The 16,656-nt window shown below is 40.4% G+C and overlaps 2 protein-coding genes across 7 annotated transcripts in view; both read right to left on the bottom strand.

Moving 5' to 3' along the window:
* Positions 1–16,656, bottom strand: part of CRACD (capping protein inhibiting regulator of actin dynamics) — a 277,301-nt gene that overhangs the window by 248,620 nt on the left and 12,025 nt on the right. The window lies entirely within an intron of this gene.
* Positions 3,013–3,691, bottom strand: LOC121474053 (myosin regulatory light chain 12B-like; the record flags this gene model as incomplete). The annotated part of the gene is made up of 1 exon (XM_041726874.1): positions 3,013–3,691. A coding segment is annotated over one exon (348 nt), but the record flags the coding sequence as incomplete, so codon positions are not given.

The raw sequence follows: 16,656 nt of genomic DNA, 5'->3' as shown, positions 1-16,656 counted from the left end.
CTGAGATCAAGATGATCCACCAACTGAGCCAACCAGGCACCCCTACTCTCATTGCTTTAAACATCAGCTCTGTACCAACTTTATATCTCCAACCCAGATCTTGTTTCTGAAATTCAAACTCATTTGTCATGTCAACATTGTCACTTTGATGTCTAACAGGCACCTGTATTAGTTTCCTAGGGGTCCCATAACAAAGCTCCACAAACTTGGGGGTTTAAAATAACAGAAACTCATTCTCTCAACTCTGGAGGCCAGAAATGTGAAATCAAGATGTCAGCTGGGCCATGCTTCCGACAAAGGCTCTAGGAGAGGATCCTTCTTTGCCTCTTCTAGCTTCTCACCACAGCATTCTTTGACATGTGGTGGCACAACCCTAATCTCTACTTCGACCTTTACATGGCCTACTCCCTTGTGTCCATATATATCCTCTCCCTCGAAAACATACCCAGAATCTAACACTTTTCCATCACTATCCCTCCAGTCCAAGCCATTTAGAATAACCTTCTAAATGGACTCCATGAGGACACCCTTACACCCCTAAAGTCATGCCACTCTGAGGCTTAAATCCATCCAGTGTCTTCCTGTCTCATTTGGAGTAAAAGTCAAAGCCCTTGCAATGCCCACAAGAACCCACAGAATCTGCTCCTACATTCCTCAGACCTTTTCTACTTCTGCTCTCTCCCTTTCCTCAGTGAGGGCTACAGGGACTCTTCACTTTCCCTTAGACATGCGAAGCAGACTCTGCCTTAGGCCCATGGCGCTTACTATTCCCTCTGCTTGAAATGCTTCTCCTCCAGATATCCACATGGTTTCTAGATCCCTCACCTCCTTCAAATGTTAACTTCTCAGAGAGGCTGTCCCTGACACCCTCCCTAAAATTGCCAACACCACCATCATCCCACTCTCATATGTCCATCCCCCTTCCCTGTTTTTTTTTCCTCCAAACCTGAACCATGGCCTGAAATACCATATACTTCTTTTTTTAAACATTTTTCTTACTTATTAATGAGAGAGGCAGAGACATAGGCAGAGGGAGAAGCAGGCTCCCTGCAGGGAGCCTGATGCAGGACTTGATTCCAGGACCCCGGGATCACAGCCTGAGCCAAAGGCAGACGCTCAACCACTGAGCCACCCAGATGCCCCAATACTATATATTTCACTTATTCGTTTGTTTGCCTGCTCCCACCCCCCACAACATATACACTAGAATGTGAGCTCTACAAGACAGGAAGTTTACTCTGTTTTGTTCATGGTAGTTTTCCCAGGATCTAAAACTATCTCTAGCACATAATTGTCACTCAATAAGCATTTCTGAATAAATGGCAGAATCTAGTACATTCATCTGATCTGAGAAATGAGGTAGAAAGATTTAGCCTTGTCATACAATGAGCTGTAGAACCAGAACCTATTTTGGGCAGCCCGGTGGCTCAGCGGTTTAGTGCCGCCTTCAGCCCATGCTTGGTCCTGGAGTCCCATTTCGAGTCCCACATCCAGCTCCCTGCATGGAGCCTGCTTCTCCCTCTGCTTGTGTCTCTGCCTCTCTCTCTCTGTGTCTCTCATGAATAAATAAATAAATAAATCTTTAAAAAAAAAAAGTTAAAAAAAAAGAACCAGAACTTATTTTTGTTAAGTGATTTATGCTAATCAAATACATTAATCTATGCTAATGACAGGTTACAACTCCCAACCCCAAAAAAACTGCATTTTTAAGAGGAATCCTTTAGAGAAAGGTAACCAAAACCAAAGAAATAAAGCAGATGATGAAAACTTGAGATATTATAAGGCACATTCTGAGACAGGCCAGATTCTTCTAAAAATCAAGTCACATCAGTAGCCAATGGCAGACCTGAGCAAGGGCAGGGAACTGGCTCCTATTCCATGACACTCATCCCCCCTCACCTAATAAATACTCCTCTCCTGGGCAGCCCGGGTGGATCAGTGGTTTAGCACCCCCTTCAGCCCAGGGCCTGATCCTGGAGTCCCAGGATCGAGTCCCACATCGGGCTTCCTGCATGGAGCCTGCTTCTCCCTCTGCCTCTCTCTCTCTCTCTCTCTCTGTCTCTTCATGAATAAATAAAATATTTAAATATATATAAAAGTATATATATATATATATATATATATTTAAAAAACACAGCTTTAAAAAAATACTCTCCTGCTCTGGCCTTTCTCTAAAGAACTATTTACCTGAGTTTTTCGGGTTTTTTAAAGATTTTCTCCCTCTATGTCTCGGTCTCTGTGTGTATCTCATGAATAAACAGATATAATATTTTTAAAAAGAAGAAGAAAGAAACAGAGGCTCCCAGCTAAAGACTTCTATTCTTTCCTTAAAAGGCAAGCATCTTATATAATCTTATATAATAGAAGAAGTAATTCTTATTCTATTGTACAACTTTCCCCATCTGAACTGTCTTGACTAATTTTTTTTTTAATTTTAGTTAACATACAATGCAATATTGGTTTCTGGAGTAGAATTCAGTGGTATTCCACTGGTATTCCAGTGGTATTTCCAAAGGTGGGGAGTCAGGTGTAACACAAGCGTGTTAATGGGGTGGGGGACCCCGGCCTTCAGCGCTCTGCTCTTCGGGATCCCCTGGCTTTGTTACAGAGATGATCGCTGTGGGCTCGCTGGGCTCACCCAACCTGTCCTACATCTTCACAGAGTGGGTTGCAGTGGGCACTCACCTGCCTCACAGAGGACGGGAGGGCTTGCCTTAGGTCCTGGGCACGGAGGTGCATGCTCTGTACATGTCAAGGTATTACGTTTCGTTATAGTAATAAAAATTTGGAAAGCACAAAAAAAAAAAAAAAACTCGTTTTTTTGTTTTAGCACATCAAAGCATATTTCTTTTAATAAAAAATCGACAGTATGTACATTATTTACAAAAAAAAAGAAAAACCAAGTTAAAATTTGTGTGTGTGTGTGTGTGTGTGTGTGTGTGTGTCAGAGAGTAAAGCTGGTGGATGGCACTAGGGTAGACTAGTAAAGAAGCAGGTACAAATTGGCACCAATTTTTTTTTTTTTTATTTCAAAATAGTGTTTTTATTATTATAAAAATGTAAAAATCCAGCAAAACCAGAAATACCGGATATATTTTCCTGGGCTTTCACATTTGTTGATTTTTATTCTCAATCTCTTTTTCAGCACAATTTACAACCTCAACTCCATTTGCAGTCTGATTATACAAGTGCTAAGTGGCAGAAAGATCTAGAATAAATAGATAAAAAAAAAAGAGGCCAAGCTGTGAAACTAAGTTGCATGCAACAGGTCTATGAGGGTGGGGGAAAGTGTCTGAGAATTAAAACAAAGACAAAGCAACTGGAAGTTTTAGCTAAAGTTCTTTCAATCATCTTTGTCTTTTGCTCCGTGTTTAAGGATGCGCGTGAACTCAATGTAATTGAAATTCCCCTTCTTGTCGATAGGTGCTTCCCTGTACAGCTCATCCACCTCCTCATCTGTAAACCGGTCTCCCATGGTTGTCAGCAGCTCTCTCAGGTAATCTTCCTGGATGGTGCCAGTTGCTTCTTCATCAAAGCAAGCAAAAGCATTTCTGATGACATCTTCCGGATCTGTGCCGTTTAACTTCTCACCAAACATCGTGAGGAACATGGTGAAATTAATGGGCCCTGGAGCCTCATTCATCATGGCCTCAAGGTACGCATCGGTTGGATTCTTCCCTAGAGAAGCAATACCCAGTGTTCACTACAACAAGTGCCCTCTCTAGAATACACATCACCCATCTAGCCCATCACCCACCCACCTCCCTCCATCAACCCTGTTTGTTCTCTATAGTTAAGTCTCTTGGTTTGTTTCCCTCTCTCCTTTTTCTCTCCCTTCCCATATGTTCATCTATTTTCTTTCTTAAGAAAACAGAGTGAGATCATATGGTATTTGTCTTTCTCTGTCTTACTTCACTTAGCATAATGCACTAGAGCGCCATCTACCTTGTTGCAAATGGCACGATTTCATTCTTTCTGATGGTTGAATAATATTCCATTGTATATCTATACCACATCTTCTTTATCCATTCATCAACCGATGGACATTTGGGTTCTCTCATTTGGCTATTGTGGACATTGCTGCTGTAAATATTGGGGTGCACGTACCTCTTCCAATCTGTATTTTTACATACTTTGGGTAAACACCTAGTAGTGGTGCAATTGATGGGTTGTAGGGTAGTTCTACTTTTAACTTTTTGAGAAACTTCCATACTACTTTACAGAGTGGCTTACATCAGTTTGCATTCCCACCAACAGTATATATAAGAGGGTTCCCTTTTCTCTGCATCCAAACCAACATCTGCCATTTCCTGACTCGTTAATTTTAGCCATTCTGACAGATGTGAGGTGATCTCTCATTGTGGTTTTGATTTGTATTTTCTTGATGATGAGGGGTATTGAGCATCTTTTCATGTGTCTGTTAGCCAGCTGAATGTCTTCTTTGAAAAAGAAGTGTCTTTTCATGTCTTTTACCCATTTCTTAACTGGATTATTTGTTTTTTTGGGTTTCGAGTTTAGTAAGTTCCTTATGGACTTTGGATACTAACACTATCAGATTATGTCATCTGCAAAGATCTTCTCCCATTCCATAGACTGCCTTACTAGTAGTTTTATTGGCTGTTTCCTTCACAGTGCAAAAACTTTTTTATCTTGATGAGGTCCCATTAGTTCATTTTTTCTTTTGTTACCCTTGCCTCCAACGATGTGTGTAGTAAGAAATTGTTATGGCTGATATCAAAGAGGTTTCTGCCTGTGTTCTCCTCTAGGATTTTGATGGTTTGATGGTTTCCTGCCTCACATTTAGGTCTTCCTTCCATTTTGAATTTATTTTTGTGTGTAAAGAAAATGGGCCAGTTTCATTCTTCTGCATGTTATTGTCCAGTTTTTCTAACACCATTTGTTGGAGACTTTTTTCCTTCGGATATTCTTTCCTGGTTTGTCAAAGATTAGTTGACTGTATAGTTGTGGGTCTGTTTCTGGGTTCTCCATCCTGTTCTATTGATCGATGTGTCTGTTTTTGTGCCATTTTGACTAATTTTAACTTATTCATTACATTTCTTTTGAATATATCTAACTTCTACTCTTTTGTCTTACTCATTTACTTTCCTCTATTTTTCCTATCATCATCTTCTTTCCTCCTCTATGCTATTTTCCAGTAACCTATAACACTCAGGAACCTCTGGTCTTCATATGCTCATTTATATTTTCATGCAATAATTCAACAAGCTATTTATTTTCTTCAGTGCACACGGCACTATAACAGGCCTTCCCTATGCCGTGTGTGTGAGTGTATGCATTCGTGTGTGCATGTGTTTTCCAGACAGGCATATAGGACCAGAGCCAAGCAATTCTGTCTACCAAGGAGAGTCACTCCTACTGTTCTATATCTGCCTCTTAGCCACATTGTTAGGAATCATGACTGCAATTAAAATTTTAAACTACTGATCCCCAAATGAAGTGGAAGATTCCCCACACAGAACCTTGTGTCAAACAGATTTGACATATTTAACAATGCTCCCAAGAAAACTTAAAGATGGAGGTAATAATAACATTGTCTGACTTTTTATTTCTTAAGGAGGTATTCAAAACTAACCAACTGGGCACTGCAGGTGGCTCAGCGGTTTAGCGCCGCCTTCAGCCCAGGGTGTGATCCTGGAGTCCCGGGACTGAGTCCCACATTGGGCTCCCTGCATGGAGCCTGCTTCTCCCTTTGCCTGTGTCTCTGCCTCTCCCTCTCTCTCTCTGTCTCTTGTGAATAAATAAGTAAAATCTTTTTAAAAATTTTTGAAAAACAAAACAAAACAAAAAAAACTAACCCCAACTGCCATGGCTGCCTTCTGGTGTTTGAGGAGAACCACAGCCCCTGCTCTTCATTGTAAGGCAATCTGAAGGCACCTTCAAAAGTATGAGCCCAACAAGTCAACCAAGACAGCACATACTCTGTTTGAAGATAGACCAGCCTGTACTTTATCTCACTAGAATTTGCAGGTATTACAGAGGAGTTGGGGCTCACCCCTAAGGACATAAGGAAAAAGCAGAGGTACTTTTGTCAGTGGTCTCATCCCACAAATACATAACTACAAAAGTGATGAGTCATAGAAAATAATGGCCCCCTGTCACCTGTGTGAACATAAAGACTCACCTCAAGAGGTTCCAGAGGCACTTCGTCATCTTCCTCAAAGACTGACAGCTCTGAATGGCCCTGTTTTTGGCTTGTCTCCTTAACTCACTGCCCAACAATCATAGCTGGTGGTTCTGAGTCACACTGCCAAATCTGAGGTGACTTCTGTTGTCTTAAAGGGTGAAGAGTCACTTCAGACATCTATGATCAGCCTGTGTCCAGATACAGACTGCAGAAAGGTCACTTCATTTTTTCAGTTGTGGGTGAACTTTTGGTGAATCTGTAAAAAGCAGTTTCAGTTCAAGAGGAGAACTGGAGGGCAGCCCCGGTGGTGCAGCGGTTTAGCGCTGCCTGCAGCCCGGGGTCTGATCCTGGAGACCTGGGATCGAGTCCCGCGTCGGGCTCCCTGCATGGAGCTTGCTTCTTCCCCTGCCTGTGTCTCTGCCTCTCTCTCTGTGTCTCTATGAATAAATAAATAAAATCTTTAGAAAAAAAAAAAAGAGGAGAATTGGAGGCCAGAATACATAACATGAGGAATTTGTAGAAATGCTAAGAGTTAAGGTAAATACTTGAGGCTATACTTGGGAAAAACCTGTGAGTGAGTGAGCGAGCCAGTGGGAGAAAAAGACTGAATAGCATCTCCAAGAGTAAGCCCTGGTAGCTGTTTGTTTTTTATTTTTATTTTTTAGAAAGATTTATTTATTTAGGGGCACCTGGCTAGCTCAATCAGTTAAGGGTCTGCCTTTGGCTCAGGTCATGATCTCATCAGGGTCCTGGGATCAGCCCCCCAAAGGGCTCCCTGCTCAGCAGGGAGTCTGCTTCTCCCTCTCCCCTTGCTTGTGCTCTCATGCGCTCGCTCTCTCTCTCTTTTCGGTCAAATAAATAAATAAAATATTAAAGAGTTATTTATTTGACACAGGAGAGAGAGAGAGAGCACATGCACACACACGAGTGGGGAGAGGGGCAAAAGGGGGAGAGAGACAATCTCAAGCAGACTCCCAGCTGAGTGGGGAACCAAACAAAGGGCTTGATCCCACGACCCTGAGATCATGACCTAAGCTGTAACCAAGAGTTAGTTGCTCAACAAACTGAATCACCCAACATGCCCTCTCCCCCTTTTCTTGTTAATATTTATTTATTTGAGAGAAAGAATGAGCATGTGAACAAGGGGAAAGACAGAGGGAGAGGAAGAGAGAGTTGTTTTTTAATAATACGCCAGGCCTACGGCTATTTATATCAAGAAGGGAAAGAACAGGGATCCCTGGGTGGCTCAGTGGTTTGGCGCCTGCCTTTGGCCCAGGGCGCGATCCTGGAGTCCCAGGATCGAGTCCCGCGTCAGGCTCCCGGCATGGAGCCTGCTTCTCCCTCCTCCTGAATCTCTCTGCCTCTCTTTCTCTCTATGCCTATCATAAATAAATAAATAAATAAATCTTAAAAAAAAAAAAAAAAAAAGAAGGGAAAGAACAAGTGGCAGAAAGGAGATAACCTCAGACAAAAGTTTCTGAGGAGATGGGAAGTAATAAGGATAAAAAGCAAGTAGAAAGTTCAGCTTTGCAAAAGGGAAGTTTTTCCTCTGAAACACTAAAGAAAAGGAGCATGGATAACGGTTAAGTGAGATAACATATATGCAAATACCTTGTAAAGTGTACTGATTCATACTAAGGTAATTTTTTTTAAGATTTTATTTATTTATTCATGAGAGAGAGAGAGAGAGAGAGAGAGAGAGAGAGAGAGAAAGGCAGAGACACAGGCAGAGGGAGAAGCAGGCTCCATGCAGGTAGCCTGATGTAGGACTCAATCCCAGGTCTCCAGGATCACGTCCTGGGCAGAAGGCAGCACTAACCCACTGAGCCACCCGGACTGCCCTAATGTAAGTAATTATTATCCAGCACCTACCAAATGTCAACTGAGCAAGCACTAAAAAAAAAAAAAAAAAAAAAACGTCTGTTGGAAGAACTGAGATCTTAAGGAGCCTGGGTGGCTCAGTTGGTTAAGCATCTGCCTTCCCTTCAGTTCAGATCATGATCATGGGTCCTAGGACTCAGTCCCCCCCTCCCCCCCCATCGAGCTTCTTGCATCAAGCTTCTTCCTCAGTGAGGAGCCTGTTTCTCCCTCTAGCTCAGCCCCTCCCCCTGCTTGTAACACACTCTGTCAAATAAATAAATAAAATCCTAAAAAAAAACAAACAAACAAAAAAAAAAACTGAGAACTGAAATACCTGAAAAGGGATTCAAAGCAAGAAGACTATGATCAGGGATCCCTGGGTGGCGCAGCGGTTTAGCGCCTGCCTTTGGCCCAGGGCGCGATCCTGGAGACCCAGGATCGAATCCCACGTCGGGCTCCCTGCATGGAGCCTGCTTCTCCCTCTGCCTGTGTCTCTGCCTCTCTCTCTCTCTCTCTGTGACTATCATGAATGAATAAATAAAATCTTTAAAAAAAACAAAAAACAAAAACAAACAAAAAAAAAAAAAAAAGAAGACTATGATCAGAGAGGGGAGATCCAGTCTATAGGATTTAGAGCAAGAAGTCCACAGCATACTGGTAGGTAGAGAGGTATCCTACGAGTTCATAGCTTGATCTTGAATCCTGATTGCCTAAACATATTGTTTCTACCCTGTATATAGTACAGAGATATTTAGAGATGTTGGATGAAATAAGATCCGCTGAAGTCAGGGTCTAGAAGTTTCAGCCTACTGGGAATGGGAAAGTCCTTATTTATTTCTTCTCTTGTTCCAAATATGGTGGGTGGTATGGAATTTATATTAAACTATTCTTAGCTCTAAGACAGATGCTAACACATTTGTCGTGGATGAAAGAAGGAGTCCAAAAAATACTGCAAGACTCAATAACCTGAGGCTAGGTACAGAAATGGCTCATTGTCTTACACTGAAACATTACTCAGTGCAATAAAACTCTGAAATATCCTCTGAAGAAATACTTGTTTTCCTATTATATTTTTGAAGATACTTATTCTCTAACCAATCAAACACAAATGCTAAATTTTGAGAAACTATTTATAAATAAGACTGCATAAAAACAAAGTCATAGAGGTGCCTGGGTAGCTCTGTTGGTTAAGCATCCAACTCTTGCTTTTGATTCAGGTTGTGATCTCAGGATCTTGGGATAGAACCCCACATGAGGCTCTGGACTCTGTGCTCAGCAAGGTCTTCTTCTCCCCCTCCCCTTCCCTCTCCCTGCTTGTGCTCACTCTCTCTAAAATAAGTAAATAAATCTTTTTAAAATGTTTTATAAAGTCATATGTGAATGCATATAAAAATTTGGTGGAAAAAAAAAATTTGGTGGGACACCTGGGTGGCTCAGAGGTTTAGTGATCCTGGAATCCTGGATCGAGTCCTACATCAGGATCCCTGCGTATGGGATCCCTGGGTGGCGCAGCGGTTTGGCGCCTGCCTTTGGCCCAGGGCGTGATCCTGGAGACCCAGGATCGAATCCCACATAGGGCTCCCGGTGCATGGAGCCTGCTTCTCCCTCTGCCTGTGTCTCTGCCCCTCTCTCTCTCTCTCTCTCTCTCTGTGACTATCATAAATAAATAGAATTAAATAAATAAATAAATAAATAAATAAATAAATAAATAAATAAATAATCGATCCCTGCCTGGAGCCTGCTTCTCCCTCTGCCTATGTCTCTGCCTCTCTCTCTCTCTCTCTGTCTCTCTAAATAAATAAATAAAATCTTTTAAAAAAAATTTGGTAACTGTAAAATTGCAGCTTTATGATGTTACTATTTCACTAACTAAAAATGAAGGTTTTTTAAATATTTTATTTATTTATTCATGAGCGACAGAGAGAGAGAGATAGAGAGGCAAAGACACAGGCCGAGTGAGAAGCAGGCTCCATGCAGGGAGCCTGGTGTGGGACTAGATCTCAGGTCTCCAGGATCACGCCCTGGGATGAAGGCAGCGCTAAACCACTGAGCCACCCAGGCTGCCCTAAAAATGAAGATTTTTAAAAAGACTTTATTTACTTATTTGAGAGGGAGAATGAGTGAGAGAGGGGGCAAGCAAGAGTGGAGGGGGGAGGAGACAGAAACAGACCAAGCAGGGAGCTGGACATGGGCTCAGTCCCAAGACCCTGGCATCATGACCTGAGCCAAAGGCAGATATTTAACTGAGACACTCAAGTGCCCCAAAAATGAAGATTTGACTGCATCTGAGAACAACTCTTGTTCTCTTATAAAAAGACAAAACTGCCAAATAAAAAAAAAATCTATACTTGTTTAATCTATTTGTGCAATACTGCCATCATGAAATTTATCCATTCTTAACTGAGATGGAACCCTGGGAGTGGAAAGAAAATGTGATTAATAGTTCCTGCTTTGATATCAACATATTTGTCAATGCTAACTCTACAGCAGACCACACTTGGAGTTGATCAGATGCAAAAAAAAAAAAAGTGGGCTTTTGTATGTACCCGTCTTGATCAATTAAAAAAAAGAACTATAGGGATCCCTGGGTGGCGCAGCGGTTTAGCGCCTGCCTTTGGCCCAGGGCGCAATCCTGGAGTCCCGGGATCGGGTCCCACGTCAGGCTCCCTGCATGAAGCCTGCTTCTCCCTCTGCCTGTGTCTCTGCCTTTCTCTCTCTCTATCATGAAAAATAGATAAATCTTAAAAAAAAAAAAAAAAAAAAAAAGAACTATAGAAGTTAGGTTTCCATCTTCCATCTTTGCTCCTCATGCTATTCCTCCATCTAGCACATTGTAAAGACAATTTCCTGAAAATCTGTGCTGCACTTTTTTTGCTCACTCAGTTCCACATAATCACTGCAGTCTTTGCCAGACTCAAAGAGCCAATAAGTGTACATTGGTGTTTTCTTCCCATTATCCTAACTATAGGTTTGGGTAAAGTAGTAAAGTCAATTTTCTTTGTTTTAACAATGAAAACTGCAAGCACACTACTGCAGCTTCAATTTATAAACAATGATAATTTGGGTCAAACGCGCAAGTTTTTTGAGACAGCTGGATACAGCAGCTGCAAAAAGAAGACTTAATGAAAGACATCTTATAGATGGAATTATAGTATATATCCCTATCCCCAAAAGAAATAACCAGAGAAAAAGCTTATTTGGTCACTGACTGAGCTAGTGGGTAGTTTTTCTCTCATCAACATGAGCTATGGACATACCAGGACAAATGTACAACTACAAAAATGTACAATTAACACAGAAGAAGATACAATGGGGAAAAGGGTAAATACCATAGATAAAATATTAGTGTTGATACAGATATAAAAGCAAACAAGAAATATGGGGGTTTATCAGCAAAGTACAAGAGACAAAGAAAGATATTAAACATTAATAAAAGGTTCAATAGAGCAAAAAGATGTAACAATTATAAACACATCTAATGACAAACCATCGGGATCCCTGGGTGGCGCAGCGGTTTGGCGCCTGCCTTTGGCCCAAGGCGCGATCCTGGAGACCCAGGATTGAATCCCATGTCAGGCTCCCGGTGCATGGAGCCTGCTTCTCCCTCTGCCTGTGTCTCTGCCTCTCTCTCTCTCTCTCTGTGTGACTATCATAAATAAATAAAAATTAAAAAAAAAATGACAGACCATCAAAATATATGAAGCAAAAACTACACATGTGACATTTTCCAGGATAGACCATATGCTAGGCCACAAATTAAGTCTCAATACGTTCAATAGGTACCTTCTCTGACCACAATGGGATAAAGTTAGAAATCAATAGCAAAAGTAAAACTGGAAACAATGCACAAAACTGTGGAAATTAAACACTACACTTTTAAACAACCAATGGACCAAAGAAGAAATCATAAGAAAAATTAGAAAATACTTAAGAAATAAAATGAAAATGAAGCATAAGACACCAAAACTTATAGAGTACAGCAAAAGGTGCTAAGAGAAATATATAGCTATAAACACTTATATTAAAAAACAAGAGCTCAAATCGGCAACTTAACTTTTACAACTTAAAGAACCAGAAAAAGAACTACACTCAAAGCTACCAGAAGGTAGAAAATTAAAATTAGAGCAGAAAATATGAAAAAAAAATAATGAAACCAAAATTTGGTTCTTTGAAAAGATAAATAAAATTGACAAACTTAAAAAAAAAAAAATTGACAAACTTTTAGCTAAATAAACTAAGAAAAAAAAAGACAAGACTTAAAATTACTAAAATCAGAAATGAAACTGGGGACATAACTAATTCCACAGAAACAAAAACTTTTATTTTCTTAAAAAAGATTTTATTTATTTATTCATGAGAGACACATAGAGAGAGAGAGAGAGGCAGAGACAGGCAGAGGCAGAGGGAGAGGGAGGCTCCCTGCAGGGAGCCCGATGCAGAACTCAATCCCTGGACCTCAGGATCACAACCTGAGCCAAAGGCAGACACTCAACTGGTGAGCCACTCAGGCATCCCAGAAACAAAAACTTTTTAATTCATACTTTATTACTCCTACATAGTCCTACTTTAAAGGGAACAGAAATTACAAATTCAAGCTCAGAATTAGTTAATTCAAATTAGTCTTATAGTATCCTTCTTGAGGAAGAAACATTTTTACTGGATTATAAGAGAGTATTATGAACAACTGTATGCCAAAAAATTCAATAACCTACATAAAATGGGCAAATTCCTTAAAACACAAAACCTACTAAGATTAATTCATGAAGAAAGAAAAAAATCTGAAGAGACCTAGTAAGGAAATAGTATCAGTAATCAAAAGTCTCCCAACAGGGGCACCTGGGTGGCTCAGTGGTTGAGCATCTCCCTTTGGCTCAGGTCGTGATCCTGGGGTCCTGGGATCAAGCCCCACATCAGGCTCCCTGGAGGGAGCCTGCTTCTCCTCTGCCTACATCTCTGCCTCTCTCTAAATCTTTCATGAATGAATGAATGAATGAATGAATGAATAAATAAATAAATAAATAAATAAATAAATAAATAAAATATTTTTAAAAACCAAAAAGCAGGGATCCCTGGGTGGCTCAACGGTTTGGCGCCTGCCTTTGGCCCAGGGCGTGATCCTCGAGTCCTGGGATCAAGTCCCACATCAGGCTCCTTGCAGGGAGCCTGCTCCTCCTCTGCCTGTGTCTCTCTGCCTCTCTCTCTCTCTGTGTCTCTCATGAATAAATAAATAAAATCTATTAAAAAATAAAAACAAAAGCAAAAATCTCCCAACAAAGGAGAGTCCTGGACCTGAGAGCTTCACTGATTAATTCTACCAAACATGTAAAGAACTAACACCAATCTTTCTCAAAGTTTTCAAAAGAATTGAAGAGGGAACACTTCCTAACTCATTCTATGAGGCCAGCATAACCCTGATACCAAAGCCAGACAAAGACATTAAAAGAAAACCAGTACCAAAAAAAAGAGCAAGAAGTAAAAATAGCATTCAACATCTATTTTGCAGTGAGTAAAGGCAGTATACATCCTGAGCTGCCATTATAGAGACAGTACACATCCTGAGCTGCCATCCTGAGAGTGGCGCTGCTAAGCTCCTTCTCCAGGCACTACACTCAGCATCTTAGCATCGAGCCTCCGTAACTTTGAGCTGTGCCTGTGAGCATCTGTGCTTTATCGTGATCTATTTTGTGCATCTGTTAGCAAGAGGTGTTGTAGGTATCAGTAAAACTGTGCTTCATCATGATTTATTTTGTGCATCTGTTATCAAGAAGTGGTGTAGGTATCAGTAAAACCTAAGAGGCTATTTTTGTGGTCTAGGAATGCTCAAAATATTTTTCAAGTAAATTAATTGTAATTTTTCTTCATTTTATGCCGTTTCATCTTACAAAGGGTTTCATAGGAATGCTGACCTTCGGACAACAAGAGAATTCTGTGTTACCTATTACAACAAGTAATAACAAGAGGATGTGGAGAAATCAGAACCCTTGTGCAATTGCTGGTGGGATTTTAAAATGGTATAGTCATTATAGAAAATAGTATGGCAGGTCCTCAAAAAGTTAAACATAAAATTACCATATGATTCCAGCAATTTTACTCCTAGGTATATATCCAGCAGAAAAGAAAGCAACAACCCAAAAAGATAGGTATACAACAATGTCCATAGCAGTATTATCCATAATAGTCAAAGGTAGAAACAACCCAAATGTCCATCAACAGATGAATATTTTTAAGATATGTTATATATATACAACATGATCTTGCTCAGCCACAAAAGGGAATAAAGGTCTGATATATGCTTCAACATGGATAGATCTTTAAAATATTAAACTGCATGAAGTAAATCAGCCGCAAAAGGACAAATATTGTGTGATTCCATTTATATGAAGTACCTAGGATAGGCAAATTCATAGAAACAGTGGAATAGAGCTATCAGGAGATGGGGGAATGAGGAGTTACTGCTTGGGTACAGAGTTTCTGCTTGGGACAGTGAAAAAATTCTGGAAATGAACAGTAGAGATGGTTCTATAACATTCTAAGCATATTTAATACCAATGAACTACATACTTAAAATGGTTAAAATGATGGGGCACCTGGGTGGCTCTGTCAGTTAAGTGCCTCACTCTTATTTCAGCTCAGGTCATGATCTCAAGGTTGTGACGTTACCTGGTGTTGGGAATCCACACTCAGAGGGAAGTCTGCTTCTCTTTCTGTCCCTCTGCATCTACCTCTGCTCCTGCAGTGCCTGCACTCTTTCTCTCTCTAAAATGAGTAAGTAGGGCAGCCCAGGTGGCTCAGCCGTTTAGCATCTGCCTTCAGCCCAGGGGGTGATCCTGGAGACCTGGGATTGAGTCCCACGTCGGGCTCCCTGCATGGAGCCTGCTTCTCTCTCTGCCTGTATCTCTGCCTCTCTCTCTGTCTCTCATGAATAAATAAATAAAGTCTTTAAAAAAATAAAAAATAAAATGAATAAGTAAATCTTTTTTTTAAAAGTTTAATATGAGGGGCAGCCCCAGTGGCTCAGCAGTTTAGCACCGTCTTCAGCCCAGGGCATGATCATGGAGACCCGGGATCGAGTCCCACATCCGGCTCCCTGCATGGAGCCTGCTTCTCCCTCTCTTTCTCTGTGTCTTTCATGATTAAATAAACAAAATATTTTTTTAAGTTTAAAATGGTAAATTTTATGTTACATATATTTCGCCATAATAAAAATATTCTTAAACATTTGAGAAGACAAAAAATATTGGAAATTCAAATATAATAATCACATACTAACATGACATACTAGTATTGTGTCCAAACAGAATCCCCCTTTCTCTCCCCCTCCTCTCTCTCCTTCTTCCTTCCTTCTTTCCTTTATTCCTTAGGTCTTTCCTTCCTTCTCAGGCTCTATATCAAACAACTAAACTTTCTGAGGAAGATGGATGCTTGAGAAAATTTTAATGAAATTTAATTTTAAAAAGACAAATCATATTATAACAGGGGCCAGCAGAATGAGGTAATCTAGAGCAGGAATTATAAACAAACAGCAGGCAGAACCAAAGACCCAGAAGGTACTTGTATCTTCAGCAAAAGGGAAAATGAAGAACAAAAATAAATGCGCAAGCCCCAAATTATAAATCATTCAGTTCTGTAACAAGTCCTTGTAACTATCTTAAAGGATAAAATGAGTTAAATAATTCAAGCAGGGCCAGTTTCACTGGCTGTGAATTACTGGGCAAAGAAACAAAGCAACATAGCCTGGATTCCAGGTCAGCACAGGTTGGGGATCGCATCTTACACCATCTCAAAAGTACAGCCTACCACTCCAGCTTCCCAACGCTGCAGACATCATTTGTGGGAAATCAATTTAAAACTCTAACGGTCCTCAATAAATAGTAAGTCCAGATTTCCCAACCTAGTATCTCCTAAAGAACAAGCCAGTTTTATGCATACTCTTCTGATGATTATTGCCCAACAACTTCACATCCCCAAGAAAAAGGTTATGGGCCGAAGAAAAATGTTTGCATTCTTTAGCCTTTTACTTGATTCAACAAGGATGATCTACACATCAAGCCTGGAAGACATCAGGATAGACCTAACTTATTAATGATTCTTTTAAAAAAAATCATAATGCCTCTGTTATGATTATAACTGGCAGAAATGGTCTCCTAAGATGCATTCCAGCTCTAATTAAAACAGGGCTGTCCCAGAGCTCCCACTTAATTTTAATTTATATTAAAATAACTCAGAAGAGCTATTCAATATATTGAACGACCGCCTTAAATCTACTTGGTTAAATGTTAGCATCTTCCCTTTCCATAAGCCACAAGTTTTGAGATGGAATGCGCTAGGGAGAGAGGTGGCATCCAAATTACCAACATGAGGGGCATTTTTTCAGGACACCAAAGAAACTGTTTTCTAATAGGAAATTATGCTGTACTTAGTCAAGCTATTTAAAAGATGGTGTGCTAAAAGATTCTGCCCAGCAATAACCATATTTGTGGAACTAATCGAAACTGTAAGAACAACATCTATCTGGAAACTGATTTTAATCAATGTTGAAGAGAGCTGAACTCCCACAGCTTTTCACTTAATTATACCTATGATTTGAAAGCTGAAAGAGATTCCAAATATTCCCACAGCTCTTCTACTTCAAAGTACTCTTCAAAGTACTC

This window comes from Vulpes lagopus, chromosome 12 (assembly GCF_018345385.1).
Source record: "Vulpes lagopus strain Blue_001 chromosome 12, ASM1834538v1, whole genome shotgun sequence".
NCBI lineage: Eukaryota > Metazoa > Chordata > Mammalia > Carnivora > Canidae > Vulpes > Vulpes lagopus.
The sequence above is the reverse complement of the archived record's forward strand: the minus strand, read 5'-3'. Positions and strand labels throughout refer to the sequence as shown.